This window comes from Schistocerca americana, chromosome 4, assembly GCF_021461395.2.
Source record: "Schistocerca americana isolate TAMUIC-IGC-003095 chromosome 4, iqSchAmer2.1, whole genome shotgun sequence".
NCBI lineage: Eukaryota > Metazoa > Arthropoda > Insecta > Orthoptera > Acrididae > Schistocerca > Schistocerca americana.
Window position 1 is genome coordinate 206,451,740 of NC_060122.1, and position 17,890 is coordinate 206,469,629.

General features: G+C 43.6%; 1 protein-coding gene across 5 annotated transcripts in view; it reads right to left on the bottom strand.

Annotated features, from left to right (window-relative positions):
* Positions 1-17,890, bottom strand: part of LOC124613162 (gamma-aminobutyric acid receptor subunit beta) — a 610,426-nt gene that overhangs the window by 204,857 nt on the left and 387,679 nt on the right. For all 5 annotated transcript variants that reach the window (XM_047141789.1, XM_047141792.1, XM_047141793.1 and 2 more), the window contains exon 4: positions 2,074-2,300. In XM_047141789.1, coding sequence (XP_046997745.1) covers positions 2,074-2,300 — 227 coding nt within the window. The remainder of the gene's footprint in view (positions 1-2,073; positions 2,301-17,890) is intronic.

Sequence of the window (17,890 nt, forward strand, 5' to 3'; positions counted from 1 at the left end):
GGCCAGCAAGATCTCCGGATCTGTCCCCCATTGAGCATGTTTGGGACTGGATGAGGCGTCGTCTCACGCGGTCTGCACGTCCAGCACGAACGCTGGTCCAACTGAGGCGCCAGGTGGAAATGGCATGGCAAGCCGTACCACAGGACTACATCCAGCATCTCTATGATCGTCTCCATGGGAGAATAGGAGCCTGCATTGCTGCGAAAGGTGGATATACACTGTACTAGTGCCGACATTGTGCATGCTCTGTTGCCTGTGTCTATGTGCGTGTGGTTCTGTCAGTGTGATCATGTGATGTATCTGACCCCAGGAATGTGTCAATAAAGTTTCCCCTTCCTGGGACAATGAATTCACGGTGTTCTTATTTCAATTTCCAGGAGTGTATGAATCGAAACCGTCGTAAAAAGGAAACGGTATGTTTCCGGAGATGGGTTCCTATCCAAAATATTGTGTACTCACTCCCCTCCACAAGTCCTAGAAGTTTGTAACGGATATTGCCGAACACTCTGTGTATAAATATTCCCTGTGTATAAATATTCGTGTTGCTGCTTGGAACCGATTATCCTACCAGAATCTTCGGTATAGTGTATCAGTGTTATTTGCGTTTCTAGGTTATATTCCTGAGTTTGTTTTATCATTTACTGTAGAAGCAAGACTAGATCGATAGATATAGCATGGTAAAATACAGGGTGTTTATAAATGAATATCGAGGTTTTAACGCTTTATAATATTTATCATATTAAACTTACAGTTATAAATGATATGTCAAATGAAAGAGCAACTCCAACAGTTTTACCAAGAACCTCATAAATATTCAGTGAGAGCATCTTTTGTCACTCTGCACACATCTAGTCTATAGCCGAGTTCTTCCCAAACATTGATAAGTGTGTCTTCAGTGATTGTAGCAACAGCTGCTTCAGTCAAATTTCTTAATTCAGGGAGGTCTGCTGGTAGCGGAGGCACGTACACACGATCCTTGATGAAGCCCCAAAGGAAAAAATCGCATGGCGTTAGGTCGGGTGAACGTGGAGGCCACGCAAAGCAAGCCCTGTCATTGGGCCTCTTGCGGTCTACCCAGCGCTTAGGTACAGTGAAGTTCAACTAATCGCGTACTTCGCTATGCCAGTGAACATTTATAAGTGTCTTGGTAAAACGTTTGAGTCGCTCTTTCGTTTGACATATTATTGATAACTGAAAGTTTAATGTAATAAATATTATAAAGCGTTAAAACCCGCCACGTTAGCCGAGAGCGCTAATGCGCTGCTTCGTGGACTCGGGTAGGCGCGCCGGAACCAGATCGAATCCGTCCGGCGGATTAACGACGGCGGAGTCCGCCCCCGGTAGCTGAGTGGTCAGCGCGACAGACTGTCAATCCTAAGGGCCCGGGTTCGATTTCCGGCTGGGTCGGAGATTTTCTCTACTCAGGGACTGGGTTTTGTGTTGTCCTAATCATCATCATTCCATCCCCATCGACGCGGAAGTCGCCGAAGTGGCGTCAAATCGAAAGACTTGCACCAGGCGAGCGGTCTACCCGACGGGAGGCCCTCGTTACACGACATTTCATTTCATTTCAACGACGGCGTCGGTGTGCCAGCCAGACTGGATGTAGTTTTTAGGTGGTTTTCCACATCTCCCTAGGTGAATACCGGACTGGTCCCCACGTCCCGCCTCAGTTACATGGCATGCAGACATTTGGGCACTTTCTCACTATTCCGTGGATTACACTGTTCGCAGGCATTTGGGGTACGCTAATTCCGTCCCGGGGGGTACGGGGTGGCGGCAGGAAGGGCAGCCGGCCACCCCTTAGGCTAACATTGCCAAATCCGATTAACCATGCCAACCCTGCGTACCTGCGGGAAAAAGGTACAAGCAAAAGAAGATGAAAGATTATAAAGCCTCAAAACCCCGATATTCATATATAACCACCCTGTGCAACTTCTTACCAATTTAGAGAGAGAGAGAGAATTCAGAGTACGTGTTCTGTTCCGCTAGTAATTCAGATACTTTCTCGCCACGCTATTGGTGAAAGAAGGACTGCATTCAGAGTATAATAGTGTGGCTGGTGGGACGTACCGTATGCTGCGCGTGATGCTGCCGGAGTAGTGGATGCGGATGAACTCGTTGCTGGTGGTGGCGACGTGGAAGTAGGACTGCTTCTCGTTGACGAAGAAGGTGTCGGGCACCCAGATGTTCTTGATGAACTCCGAGCCGACGGACAGCGTCTCGACCCCCGGCCGCTTGCGGAAGGCGAGGCGTGGGTCCGTCCAGAATTGCCGGAAGTAGAAGTCGAGAGTGAAGTCCTGCAGGAGTGAGCAGAGGGCGCGTGAGCACAGGTGGCGCGCGCGGGCCCCCTAACCCCCTGTCGGCGCGGCGCGAGCGGGCGGTCTCTGGTGGGCGACGCTGGCCTGTGCTGCAGCTCTCTAGCTCCCGCTACCGAACCGCCGTACCCGAATAGGACGTGACGCGTCAGTGTGGCCGAACGGTTAATGAAATATCGGACGGTGACGGTAGCAGGAAGGAGAGTGGAAAGACACTCTAGCTTACCGGTACCTCAGTGAGTGAAGGGATGTCAGCTGCGATTGTGTAACACTTAACTGACTCAAGAGAATATAAACAGCACACAAGTCCCATGTCTGTAACACATTGTTGTAAGATTACACTGTATCAGTGTAGTGTGTTGTGTTATTCGTTCATTAGTGGCGACTTTTTAAGTGAATTTAATAATGTGGTAATTGGCTGTGCTAGGTAGTAGAGGTCCACCTCCACAAAAACTGGCCACTTATTTGCTGGAGGGCAGTTATATGTTCGAATAGTTCGTCATAGTCATTCAAAAATAGGATTGTTTAAAGGTAATTACGATATATTATTACAACTTGTAAAGGGGATTCCTGGGCAATTAAATGTAGAAGAAGGTCAAAGAAGAAATGTCCTTGTTACCTGGGTGATGAGGCTGAATACTGGGCCTCGTCTTCAGAAGCTTAAGCGAGAATCTTTTCACTAGCACTGTGGTGGGACCGGCGAACGAAAGAATTCATATTTAATATTACTGGAGGAATCAACTTCTTCTCGAGCAATTATTTTACATTGATTTCCATCAATTATTTATGGGTCGTGCTATTTCCGCCCCTTCCCTCCTCCCCTCCCCCCCCCCCCCCTGATTCTTGGACAAATGTGATGTGGCACGCGGGTCGCAGGTGTACTTACAAGAACGACCATATGCGTTTTCCTAATGGCTGTATTTGTACGATGGTTCGCACTGGAGAAGATGGGGAACGAAAATAAAAAAATAAAAAAATGTAGAAACGTATTTACAATATATACATAGCTCGGTAATGCGTTCTTACGAAAATAAAAATAGTAATGTAGGAACTCAGTGAGCTTTGTAGCGCGTTCTCAAAACGTTCGGCGCGCGGGATTAGCCGAGTGGTTTGAGGCGCTGCAGTCATGGACTGTGCGGCTGGTCCCGGCGGAATTTCGAGTCCTCCCTCGGGAGTGTGTGTGTGTGTTTGTCCTTAGGATAATTTAGGTTAAGTAGTGTGTAAGCTTCGGGACTGATGACCTTAGCAGTTAAGTCCCATAAGATTTCACACACATTTGAAATTTTTTTTCAAAACGTCTATTCAGTATGCAGTCACATGAAAGAGATCTTTCGTATGTGAAAAACACGGTGGAGTTAAGCGCATTACCAACTTTAGTCATTTCGCTTCGATGTATGTCGGTATACGTCCTAATCTCCTTCTCCCCCTCTTTATACTCCTCTCCTCATCCCTCCTCCCTTTGTCCATCATCTCCTCCTCCTCCCTATCTCTGTCCATCACCTTCCTCTCCGCTCCCTCTACAATCTTATCCCTCACTCTGCTCATCTTCTCCTCCTTCATTTGTCTCCATATCCTCCTTCCCCTTCTTCATTTCTTGCAACACTCTCTGTCCAACTCCTACTCCATCCTCTCTCTCCCCTTACTTATTGTTATTACAAACGGAACCTTGATTGGGAATGGATGTCAAAATGAATGGGTAAATCTGTTGGAACCATTAGTACACAGAGTATGAGAGAGATCTTTCCAGCTGTTGCGTACGTGATGACAGTAGCTTTAATGACAGTATTTTGCGTTGTTTTAATCTACGAACAGGTAGGATTATAAAGTTACCCATTAACATAACTTTCCTGTTTTCTGTAAAAAATGACTGTGAAAAAGAAAACAAAACCACACATTTTCACGGCTCAGCTTAGCATGTCCTTTCTCGCAGCCGGTTTAGTAGAAAGTGTTTAGTGCTTAAAACGTCTATATCTCCAGTGGTTTAGGCTGTGCATATACTGTTAGTGAGGTCAGTCAGTTAATCAGTTGGTCGAGAAGGGTAGATCGAGCCTAATCTTTCCTTGAATTTGTGTGAATAGGAACAAAACAAGTTCACTAAGATCGTGAATATATTGACATGAAATAAATCGGGATGCAATCTTCGCAACACACCGAAGATATGAACACCGCCGATAACATACTGAAATATAGCTTTCAATTCTATTCTTTTTTTTGCAAAATATCGGCGTTAAAAGCGGAATTTGTTGTTGTTATGAAAACATACGACAGTGGAACCCTCAAATTGAAGGTCACATTTTTTTTGTTACAAAAATATGTGACAGCAAAAATTCAAACCGACCATCACATTTCATTCATTGAGATTTTCATAACAAAATACCATCCATATTTCTGTCTTTTCCGGTGGACTTTCCAGAAATTTTCTTTTGTACGAACTTTGTCCTGACAATTAAGATCACAACAACAACAACAAAAACAAAAGCAGCCAAGTCGTTCGAGCCGTTCTAGAGTGATGGTTTTTCATACATGCAGCAATTGATTATTATTTATACAGATATATCGAAACAGAATGGCTGAAGTGGGTGATTTGTTTAGCTCCACGGAGTTCCTCAAATACGAAAGATCTCTTTTATGTGTGCATTCATGTTGAATACACGTTTAAAGAAGTTCGAGATCACTAGAATAAGCTGCTGCTCGAATAAAAACTCCTTATTTACTACCAGTTTCCATCATACAGACCATCATTACGTTGATAAAAAATTAAGTTCTTGTACTCGACAAACGTAATATCGTGACGTTAATAGTAAAATGTAGCCTGCGGGGTTGTTTTGTAATGATCTACACCTACATTCAACAAAATGTTTTGGTTTTCGGAGGGTAAAGTGGATGATGGTAACTTCATGAAAAGTTCTCGCTGCAACAAAAAACGTCTTTGCTTTCATGATTGCCACCCCAGCTAGTTTATCATATATGTGACACTGTCTCCCCTATTTCGCCATAATACAAAACGAGCTGCCCTTCTTTGAACTTTTTCGATGGCCTCCGTCATTTCTATCTGATAACGTTCCCACACAGCGCAGCAATACTTTAGCAGAGGATGATGATGATGTTTGGTTTGTGTGGCGCTCAACTGCGGGGTCATCAGCGCCCGTACAAAGTCCCAAATTTTACACAGCCCAATTTTTGTGCACAGTCCAGTCTAACTACTGTCACGAATGATGATGAGAAGGAGTACAACACAAACACGTAGTCCCCGGGCAGAGAAAATCCCCAACCGGGCCGGTATTCGAACCCGGGACCCCGTGATCCAGAGGCAACGCCGCTAGCCACTAGACCAGAAGCGTAGCAAATGAGGGACTAGCGTAGTGTAGGAAGTCTCTTTAGCAGATGACCAGTAACCCTCCCGCCACAGATACTTTAAAGAATGTTTCTTTCGTGTATAAAACAGCGAGAAAAAGCTCAGAAAACCGTGTTTATTTCGTTGGAAGTCGCTAAGTTGCCTCATTATGAACCACTGGATAACTATATTTTGAATAAATTGCGCTCCGTTTAAAAAGATAAAAGCTCCGCACCATTTCAGTGATTATTATGTCACGTCTGCTGAAGTATGTGACGCACAGTGATACGATTTTGGATACTGTCTGCAGAAACGTATGGCGAATAACAAATTAAAACGTCATGGCTGCTGAAGTTTTATTGCATAAACAGTAAAAATTTAGCAAGCGACAAAATTTTTCTTTTCACTACTTTTTTAGGAGAGTCAGCGAGAAAAGGTTTCGAAAAGACTTGAAATTATGTGTAAAGTTAGTTGGAACTCACTAAGTTCTATCAGTCTCAAATACTGGGTGAATATAGTCTGGTTAGTTTGTATCCCGTGAGCTACACTGCCCCAAGATATATACCAAGTTGAACACTGGTTTATTGTGTTAAACCTTTAACATAGGACTATGCCTCTTAACGACTAGATTATGACAGCACTTTAACTTTATAAATTTAGTCAATAATTGCGTGATATTCTGAAAATAAAATTCTTGTTGCGCCTGGAAGTCATTACATAGGCAACCATTAACCGGGATCATACACCACTTTAACAGTTTAGTAGCGTACATGGGTGGACAAAAATTGGGAAACACCGAAAACACATTACCGTGCCTAACTCGGTACAGGAAAACTATAGATATTCAAGACAGCTTCCAGTTACTCGGAACGTGTAAATACAGTTTCTGTATGATTTTCAAGGGAATCGGATACCTGTCTTCCTGCAAAATAGTGGCAGATTCATTCAACGACGGATGAAGGTGGACAGCGATCACGTACACTTTTCTCCTAAGTAGACCACAAAGGCTCAATAATATTGAGATATGATGACTGTGGTGGCCATGGAGAACGCAACAATTCATTCTCATGCACACAAAACCAGTCCTGAACGACGCGAGCTGTGTGAACACGGGCCCTGTCTTCTTGGAACGCTGAATCACCTTTAGGAACGCGCATTTTACCATGGTGAGGACCTGCTCAGCCAAAATGGTCACTTTATCCTCGCAGAGTGGTTATTGGGCTCATGCAGTACCTCGATATGGCTGGTCAAATCATCACCGAATCCCTGCCGTGTTTCACTCTTGGTACCTAAACTCGGCTAGAGTTTGGGAAGAGTATGAAACAAAACTCACTCCAAAACACGACTTTCTTTTGTTGATCTGTAGTCCGGGTTATATGAGTTCGGTGCCACGTTTTCCTGTTACGGTCATTTGCGTCATTGATCAGTGGTTTTAGAATGCCTCGAACGAACAACGCTTTGATGACGCAACCGATATTCGAGCCAAGGCGACGCGTCAGTTGAACAGCATCTCAATGAAGTGCTTTTCTGAGAATTTCACATGGTTGTTTGAACTTTCTGTGCATTGTACTCATTTTGGGCGGGGGGTTAGACTACGTAGAACACCTGAAGCGTTAAGACCACCATATTAACTTTTTCTCTATTTTTTATTAATTCAGACTCGAAACTTTTTGGACTGATGGGTAGATATCCATTGATAGAATACATAATAGCATCTTGTCATACCAGTGAATATGGTTATGAAAGAATCACTCATATTGCATTAATTATTAACATAATAGTGTTACATTTTTAGGTACATTGCCTTGATTTTATGTGGGCCTGATGTTGATCTATGTAATAGAAACTGGTAGTCACTTAACTTTTTTCAAACCTCAATTTATCTTGGTGATCACGACGTTCTTTAACTATTTAGAAGCTGTGGGACGGTACTTACACAACTGTATGAATTTAGCGTATTTCAAATTGCTGTCAAACTTATATATAAAGAGAAAGTAATGAGGAATGGTAAGTGTACATTTATTGTGGGGACTGATTCCTTTTAAGAGAAATGTTTATAAAATCTTGTCTGACCATACTAAATAAACACCACATGGATCAGTACTTTTTTTATTACCCACTATTGGTTTCAATCTGCGCTGCAGATCATTTTCTGTCGCCGTGAAGTACGACAAGTCTTCAATCACGAAACTGATCATACTAGTTCACTATGTATCCCAAACCTTTAGCGTCTAATTACACAGATGCTGGAAGGTCCTAACCTAAGTGAAATAAGAAACTAATGGTCTGAAATGATATGATACAAAGAAATTACACTTTATTTTAACTTCTTAAATTCATAGGAACTGTTGCAAATGACAAACGCCAGCCCCAGTTTTATGCATTACAACGTAATCCATTGACAGATCCGAAATCAAGGGTCAAAAGCGTTTGGGTCTATTGCCTGCAGACGTTGTTTGTTATAAGAATATAATTTCTGTTCCACCAGTATTGCCTGGGCAAACTGACGAGTGCTTATTGGACTATTAAACGAACCTGAACTGTGAAATAGTTCGTGCTTAGTGGAAATGTATAATATTTTGTTTCTATTTAGAAAACTTATTAAACGTTGTTTTCTTAGAAAGAAAAGTAATATGTCTAGCCGGTGACTGAGTTATTAAGCGTTCTGAATTGAGCACAGTCGCTTTTTACGTCTCTTAGAAACGAGAACACGCGTCCACCGTTACTGTTATTGATTTTTTAATATAGATAAATAAACAAATTTAATAACATTACTGGTGAATCATGTTTCTGAAATACTGTAGGAATGAAGATACAAGTAAACAAAGAATAATCGAGTCATTGGCTAGGCAATCGACGATTATAAATAAAGAAATTCAGTAACACTCCAGTCAGAACGTCTTGTTGTTTCTGGAATACTGTAGAAATGCGGAAGCGATTTAAACAGAAACAAAGCTTGTTATACCGTCTAAAACACTAGCATGGTAACGATGAATTTGGTGTGACGTTCGTGTTGGCGGGAGCATAGGAGCAAACGGACTGAACACGCTGGCAGGTACTGTGTGGTGTTGTTGCTCCGTTGCATGGCAATACCATAGCGGCCTTCCCCTTTGTCTATTGATTTCTCTCTATTGATTTCTCCTCAGGATATTGCGTCGTGATAACACCATGCTGTTCTCAGTATAGCTTTGGAGGCCCATTAACCTATATAGTATTTCGAGATGGAGCTTTTCAAATCATAAATGCAACTAGACAATTTGTACATTACTAATTTTCTTAATTTTTGCTGTTCGTCAAAATACTGGGCAAAGCTAATGTGAAGCATCACCTTCCCGCTTGTTGTAGTCCGCCAGACTAATTGACCTTTGGATTACGCTAAGAGAAAAACTTGATTTTTTCCAAACGATGGAAAGACTTATGGTTACACCTGAGAGATGAAAATATCGAAAAATGTTCTTTTGACTAAAACATCCAGAAATCAGTTTTAAGCAATTCTCATGTGATAATTTTTTCTCCTCAGGAGGGCAGCACTGCCACGTTGTCTCTTTTTGATTGTGACGTGATATATTTTATTTTGGTTTAAGCTCTGTTCTGACACTTGGCACTTAAATGATGTTCTTTGATGAACTACACTTCAGAATTATTGCATTAGTTTGTGAGAGTGTTGGAATTTTCCCGAGAGTAGTTGTGGAGTGATGATGGTAAGACTAATGGGAGAATCCTGTCCATACAACCCTTTATGAATGTATTTCTGCAGCGACAGTCTTTTGGAAGTAACATGTTGCAGACTGTGTGTTAGGGTATTCTTGGGCGCTAGATTACTGCCCCGATAACTTGTCAGATGTACAGGGTTTTGTTTCGTGTCGTTAGTAATAACATGGCTTCTGATGTTTGTTTAATTGAGATTAGTGTTTGTTTTAGTATGCTGATATGTGCAGTTAATTCCGATTCGCATCTTTCAACCTTTATCATACAGTGTATTGAGTTTCTGCTTGTGAGCATTCTGGTGAGTTCAATTTAAGCTTACCATTCTTTATTTCGCATAATTTTCTAATCATTGTTTTAGGGATGTATCAGTCGAAAATTGAGCTTCTGCTTAATTTCTATTTTTGTTCTGCTGATAGTTGTATAGAAGAACCGCACGTGGGCTATACTCTCGTATTTTTGTTTTGTTTTATTTGACCGATATGGGATTTCTAAAGACAGTTGTATTGGTTTAACTTCCAGAAAACCTCTGCTTCGCGCCGTTCACTCTTCGGCAGCATGGTAGTAATGTGTCACATAAGGACCACTATCTTGATGACTCCTAAGCCAAAGCGATAGCCATTTCTTCATTTTTACCCCTATCATCAACACATAACATATAAAATCTGAATTAAAATTTATCATGTGGTTGCCGTTGACAGAGGATTGGAGAATAACTTCACGAGTCCTTAAAACAACGGACAACCATGCATGCGTAATATAACTGACAGGTCATCCGTCTACCTTTCCGAAGTTTTCCGTGACAAAATGGAGCGCTCTACGTTTCCAAAGCGTGGGAGTTGTTTTTCCTGATGTATCGATAGCAAGAATATGTCCCACATAGATATCTTAATCTATAGGTATCTTAATCCTCTTTAGAAGAATGACGAGATGCAAATATGGGGAAAACTTCATAACCATTATTTTTTATGTTAGTGTACTACTATGTTGGAGGGAAATTACGTACGCAACGCTTACAGAGACGCAGCTGACGACTGAATCAGGGAAAAGGTAAATAAGGAAATGTTTAGAGCAGCAAAACACCCTTCATCCTCAGTTGATTTCGAAACCGTTACAGAGAACTGCAGCTCATCCAGATCTGACTGTATCTTACTGAAAACAATTTAAAAATTATGGTTCTATGCTTGCACGGTTACTAGTTGAAAAAGTAGTCAGAAAATAACCAATGAAATTTCTTTTAGGCAAAGGATTTATTTAATTTCTGTGACACAAGTATGAAGGGCAGTAGACATTACTCATCCAATCACAATTAAATCTTTTATTTGTTTTTGAGTACTTCTGTGACAGAGACTCCAGTACGATCGAGATGTTGTTCTTCGGAAAAGCAATCTGTTCAGCCTGTCTCTATACTGCCTACTTAACTCAAATTATACTCTGGTTGATAACAACAGTTTACGTCAGAGAGCAGATTCTGTTATTTTATTACACAAAAAATGTTATTCATTGCTTAATTAAAAATACTGTTTACACACACATAGAATATTTGAAACTCCATAACAAGTGTTTCGTTATATTGCGCCCACTTTGCGAAACCGCCATTGCGCCATCGTCGACAAACCTCAGGCATTGCGTCGCAGTCTGCAGTCCGTTAATTACGAAAGCGAGTTTGTAACTACCATTAATGAAAATTTTTCGCCTTCCGAGAACTGCAAAATGCGGCGGAATTCTAAGGTTTGGCAGAGGGCTGCCGCGTAACACTGAGTCGATAAATAGACAATACACAACGAGCACACACATAGAACACACACATGCACAAACACATGCACGCTACGACACAATGTCGGGCAGTCAGGCGGGACGTTGGAAGCAAAACACTTACGTGCTGCGGCATGCTGGAGGTTCAATGGGGAAAGGACGAGTAAGGGGGCGAAGGCTGTTCAGACGTGACTCGTCGAATGGGGCCGTAGCCGGCAACGCTCTGGCTTGTAGAACAGAGCGTCTGTTTGTGTGTGTGTGTGTGTGTGTGTGTATGTGTGTCTGTGTGTGTGTGTGTGTGTGTGTGTGTGTGTGTATTGAGAGAGATTGGTGGTCTCTAGGGACAGGACGGGACGGAGACACAACACGCTGATAGTTGATGTATGCTTGAAGAGAACGCCGCCAGTCCTTCCAGAATACGATTTCTTTGCTTCGTCGCATGCTGTGAAGGAACAATAAAAAAAAGAGAGAAATGAAATGGACGACACTCATTAGACACAGTACGACGTAGCACATGAAGGCGTCCACGTTGATTTGTCCATGTTGCCTCATAGTACTTAATCTAAACAGAATAGAATAGAAAGTCATTAGCTGCTATCTTAGACGTGAACTACGGAGGAGAAAAAACACATCAACCATGTGAACAAGGCGTGTTTGGAAATTCGTGCTACGGGAAGGCACACGAGTGTGTGAACTTGTGTGTAGGACGGAACTCGTCTGGTGTTTGACAATTACAGGTGCGCAGCCGGTGATATGTACAATAAACAGATAATCAGCCCAAAGTAGCGTTCGGCTCCTTTGACAATATTTACAGAATCAAAGCCGGTAAGAGCTTAAGTCATTTGGTCACTTTATCCTTATTTGGGTGGTTCACCTTAGTTTTGGATGGAAGTTAAATAAAACTAGGTTTTCTCTGTCTTACAAGTTCTGTGCACGAACATAGAAGACAGCTACAGAATAACCCGTAGTTGGTTTTATGTACAGCGACAGACAGATAAGTGGTACCATGCTGGTCGTGACTGCACTTGGAGAATGTGAAAGACTGCAGAGCTGGTGTAGGCCTACTGCTTTCCCAGAATCATGTGTTTTTAGTTACAAGACAATCGCAGTGACTGCTAGCACAGTAGTAAAAGTGTTGTCGTGAAGTGATGTTTGATTCTGTAGCATGTGACTTAAGCATCAACTGTACAGTTCGTGTGACAGGGGTGTGCAGCACATTGAATCCCAGACGTATATTAGTATAGGTTGATAGTACAGAGTATAATGTACAGAGTAAGGTTGCGTTTCGCGTTACTTATCCTCCAAAGTGCGAGGACCACTTCCTGGCCCGGAGGTTTACAGTATCTAAAAAATAAACAGCGGACGTCCTCGCAGAGAAACTTGCTTGTGATTCTCTTTTGACTTCTTTCCAATTGCCTAATGGCAAACTGGAAGTTCTTGTGTTAGATACAACAGATTACTCTTTAGTCGTTTGAAGACTGCATCTGTTTCAGCTATAATTCTCGTTCTCCTGGCAGAGTGATAATGATGCGAATGTTTATGGACGTTAAGAGACTGAGACATTTTGTGTTACGATATTCTTCCTTAGGAATAGTGAGGTGTAATTGGAACATCTTAACCGACTAAATTCGAATGACATTTTTACTTCGAAGTGCGATTTTTGTGCTTGAAGTGTAATTGTCTGGCGTACGTGAGTGAAGTGAGATTATACTACACTGAGGATTAATAGTGAAGGGGAGAGAAAGGAGAAAGTGAAAAAGGGTAGCTTTACGGTAAACGTTCCCATATAACGCTTGGATACTTATCAACTATATTTTAGTCATTACACGCTAACATACTGCGGAGGCTCGGGATTTGCCTTACAAAACTGTAACACACATGGCGATGACGGACTGTAATTCATAGGCCGAATCTCAGTGATAAAACGGACTCGCATTCGGGAGGACGACGTTCCAAACCTGCAACCGGCCATCCGTATTTAGGTTTTCCGTGATTTCCCTAAATCGCTCCAGGCAAATGCTGGGGTGGTTCCATTGAAAGGTCACTGCCGATTTCCTTTCCCATCCCTGACACCACCCGTGCTTGTCCTCCGTCTCTAATGACCTCGATGTCGACGGGACGTTAAACCAAATCTTTCTTCTTCGCTTCCATCAATGATAAAAAATGTGTTTCATCACCATCTAATCCCGCTGGGTCGAACATCAATTTATTTTAGTCCCTCGGCATTGGCTGCGAAAGAAAGGAACATTTAGTATAAAATCTGCTGATTTAGTGAGAGTACAGAGGCAATGCTACGTCTGCGATCCTCACCGTTTACCTTGTCTGAATATGGTCATAAACTATGATCTACACAACCTTAGTAAGGGCGATGCGTCGATACGACTAGCTTGTGTAAACTCTGGGATAAACGTTTAGAGCGGCAGAGAAGAGCGGTAAACACAAGGCGCGAGCCTCATCCACTGTGAGAGAAATCTTGTCAACGTTAGTTCTGTAATGTGATACCTTAGCACAAGTCCCATGGGTTACATGGAACCAAGCAAAAACCTAAGAGTAACTTGGGCTCAACGATGGCTATGTTTGGTTAAGTTAGGTCCTAGGTTCATTGTACGGATTTGAGTGGTGCTGTGTGAGCATCGGCTGGAAGTTTTGTTACTGGTGGCCAGTTAGCCAAAGGCGGTTGTCCTCTAAAAGTGCAAAGTTTTTGGTCTAGTTCCCGAGGCGGTTTCTAGAGCTTGCGGTAGTTATTTCCAGAGTTGACATCGACAGATCAGTTGAGTGCTGATTCTGGACTACGAACTGTGTAGCTCATACATGAACACATTGTCACATAAAAACCGAAAAATACTGGTATGACCTGTTTGATAACAATCTCTACTGCAGATTCATCTGATTAAGTGCTCATAGACTGATTCGAGACAAGAGTTTTGGCCCAGTTACTTGTCACAAGTAGAGACAGTGCTGCATTCCTACATCTGGATATATTTTACCTTTCCGGCTGGAGGTAGTATCTCGAGTTTAGAGCATATAAACTCACACTGCACAAAGATTACCTTCGAGCTGTGTAGCTGATTTTGCAGAGTTTGGAAGTGGATCGATCATTTCTTCATGTTAGAAATGAAGAGAAGAGCAGATCGTCCAGATAATTCGAGATAGAGATCGCTTCTTGTCGGTACCTGTCCTACTGACAGGATGCAACATGTTGGGCAGCGAAATCCACTAGCATTGTTTGATAACAATCTCTACCCTAGATTCAGCTGATTAAGTGCTCATAGACTGATTCGAGACATGAGTTTTGTCCCAGTTACTTGTTAAAAATGGAGACAGTGCTGCATTCTGGGTATCCAGAATGAGATTTTCACTCTGCAGCCGAGTGTGCGCTGATATGATTCTTCCTGGCAGATTAAAAATGTGTGCCGGACGGAGACTCGAAGTCGGGACCTTTGCCTTTTGCGGGCAAGTGCTCTACCATCTGAGCTACCCAAGCACGACTCCCGCCCCGTCCTCACAGCTTTACTTCTGCCAGTGCCTCGTCTCCTACCTTCCAAACTTTACGGAAGCTCAGATGGTAGAGCACTTGCCCGCGAAAGGCAAAGGTCCCGAGTTCGAGTCTCGGTCCGGCACACAGTTTTAATCTGCCAGGAAGTTTCACATCTGGGTATGTTTTACCTTTCCGGCTGGAGGTAGTATCTGGAGTTTAGAGCACGTAAACTCACACTGCAAAGAAGATTCTGTTCGAGCTATGTAGCTGATTTTGCAGAGTTTGGAAGTAGATCGATCATTTCTTCATCTTCGAAAGGAAGAGAAGAACAGATCGTCCAGGTAATTCGAGATAGAGGTCGCTTCTTGTCGGTACCCGTCCTACTGACAGGATGCAACCTGTTGGGCAGCGAAATCCACTAGCATTGTTTGATAACAATTTCTACCCTAGATTCATCTGATTAAGTGCTCATGGACTGATTCGAGACAAGAGTTTTTGCCCAGCTACATCTGGGTATGTTTTACCTTCCCAGCTGGAGGTAGTATCTGGAGTTTAGAGCACGTAAACTCACACTGCATAGAAGATTATCTTCGAGCTATGTAGCTGATTTTGCAGAGTTTGGAAGTAGATCGATCATTTCTTCATCTTCGAAAGGAAGAGAAGAACAGATCGTCCAGGTAATTCGAGATAGAGGTCGCTTCTTGTTGGCACCCGTCCTACTGACAGGATGCAACCTGTTGGGCAGCGAAATCCACTAGCAGAAGGTGATGAGTCAGGGAGGAGGCCTTTTTTTTTGTTGGTACCCGCGGTCACGCGTGGGAGGTGGTCAGGTAATGGGGCTGCCGGCGTGCGTACCCGCGGACAAACAGTGACTGCTGGAGGTCGATACACACGACTGGCAGCGGGCCAGCGACGCACTGCGGCTGCAGGCGGCAGCGGCAGCGGCGGCGCGACCACTGCTCGCACGGCCCGGCCCAGCCCGGCGAGCCCGGTCCCTGCCTACGCGCCGCACCCTGCGGCTGCGCCCGGACACGGGGGCGGCTGTCAGCCGCCGCTGTCTCAGCGCCGGAGACTAGCTTTCCTCCGCGCTCTCTGAGACGAGCGTATCGGCACGCTCACCACAGAACGGGACTTCCTTTAGTCGTTTCGATTATTATACAATGAAGGCTTTCACGACCGGATGGTACTGTTGTTGATAATCCTTCCGGGTTATATGGCCGTGGTCCATGGAATACTTCTATTCCTAGCGTTTCGTCCCTACTACGTCGGACATCCTCAGAGGTATGGCTGGTTCTGTTGAGTCCTGCCGACTGACACATCTCGAAGATAATCTTCTATGCAGTGTGAGTTACGTACTCTGAAGTCCAGATACTACCTCCAGCCGGAAAGGTAAAACATACCCAGATGTGAAACTTCCTGGCAGATTAAAACTGTGTGCCGGACCGAGACTCGAACTCGGGACCTTCTATTCCTAACGTTTCGTCCAATACTACGTTGGACATCCTCAGAGGTATGGCTGGTCCTGTTGAGTTGGCAGGACCCAACAGGACCAGCCATACCTCTGAGGATGTCCAACGTAGTATTGGACGAAACTTTAGGAATAGAAGTATTCCATGGACCACGGCCATATAACCCGGAAGAATCTTCGATTATTGTTCCAGTTGAGTGTATGCACTACGTGATTTGGAAACCGATTTTTAATTTTTTCCGATTTCTGTCATAGGTGCGTTCAAAAATTTTTATTTCTCGTGACTAATTTCGGACTACACTGCCCATTCTCAAGCCATAGCCTTCATTTCAAACGTTTGCGTGACAAAAGTCATGCGATAACGATATGCACTCAGGTGATTCATGTGAAAGGGTTCCAGACGTGATTATGGCCGCTCCACGGAAATTAACAGACTTTGAACGCGGAATTGTAGCTGGGGCTAGATGCATGGTACATTCCATTTAGGAAATCGTTAGGGAATTCAATATTACTAGATCCATAGCGTCAAGAGTGTGCCTAGAATACCAAATTTCAGGAACTACATCGCCGGCCGGTTTTGGCCGAGCGGTTCTAGGAGCTACAGTCTGGAACCGCGCGACCGCTACGGTCGCAGGTTCGAATCCTGCCTCGGGCATGGAGTAAGTAAGTAGTTCTAAGCTCTAGGGAACTGATGACCGCAGACGTTAAGTCCCATAGCGCTCAAAAAAAAAAAAAAAAAAAAAAAAAAAAAAAGAGGGCGTAACCTCTCACCACAGACAACACAGTGGCCGACAGTCTTCACTTAACGACCGAGAACATCGACGTTTGTGGGGAATTGTCAGTGATAACAGATAATCAAAACTGCGTGAACTATCCGGAGAAATCATTGTGGGACGTACGATGAACGTATCCATTAGGATAGTGCAGCGAAATTTGGCGTTAATGGGCTATAGCAGAAGACGACCGACTAGAATGCCTTTGCTAGCAGCACGACATCGTCTTCAGTATCTCTCTTGGGCTCGTGAACATATAAGCTGGACCCTAGAGCCGGCTGGAGTGGCCAAGCGGTTCTAGGCGCTACAGTCTGGAACCGCGCGAGTGCTATGGTCGTAGGTTCGAATCCTGCCTCGGGCATGGATGTGTTGATGTCCTTAGGTTAGTTAGGTTTAAGTAGTTCTAAGTTATGACCTAAGAAGTTAGGTACCATAGTGCTCAGAGCCATTTCAACCATTTGGACCCTGGAAAACCGTGACCTGGTCAGATGAGACCCTATCTTAGTTGGTATGAGCTGAAACTAGAATTCGAGTGTGTCCCAGATTCTACGAAGCCTTGGAGCCAAGTTGTCAAGGAGGCATGGTGCAAGCTTTTGGTGGCTCCATAACGGTGTGGGATGTGTTTATATGGAATGGACTGGGTCATGTAGTCTAACTGAACCGATCATTGACTGGAAATGATTATGTTTGGCTACTTGGAGACCATCTGTACCCTTTCATGTACTTCATGTTCCCAAAAATGGTTCAAATGGCTCTGAGCACTATGGGACTTAACGTCTGAGGTCATCAGTCCCCTAGAACTTAGAACTACTTAAACCTAACTAACCTAAGGACATCACACACATCCATGCCCGAGGCAGGATTCGAACCTACGACCATAGCACTCGCGCGGTTCCAGACTGTAGCGCCTAGAACCGCTTGGCCACTCCAGCCGGCTCTAGGGTCCAGCTTATATGTTCACGAGCCCAGGAGAGATACTGAAGACGATGTCGTGCTGCTAGCTGCTACTTAAACCTAACTAACCGAAGGACATCACACATATTCATGCCCGAGGCAGAA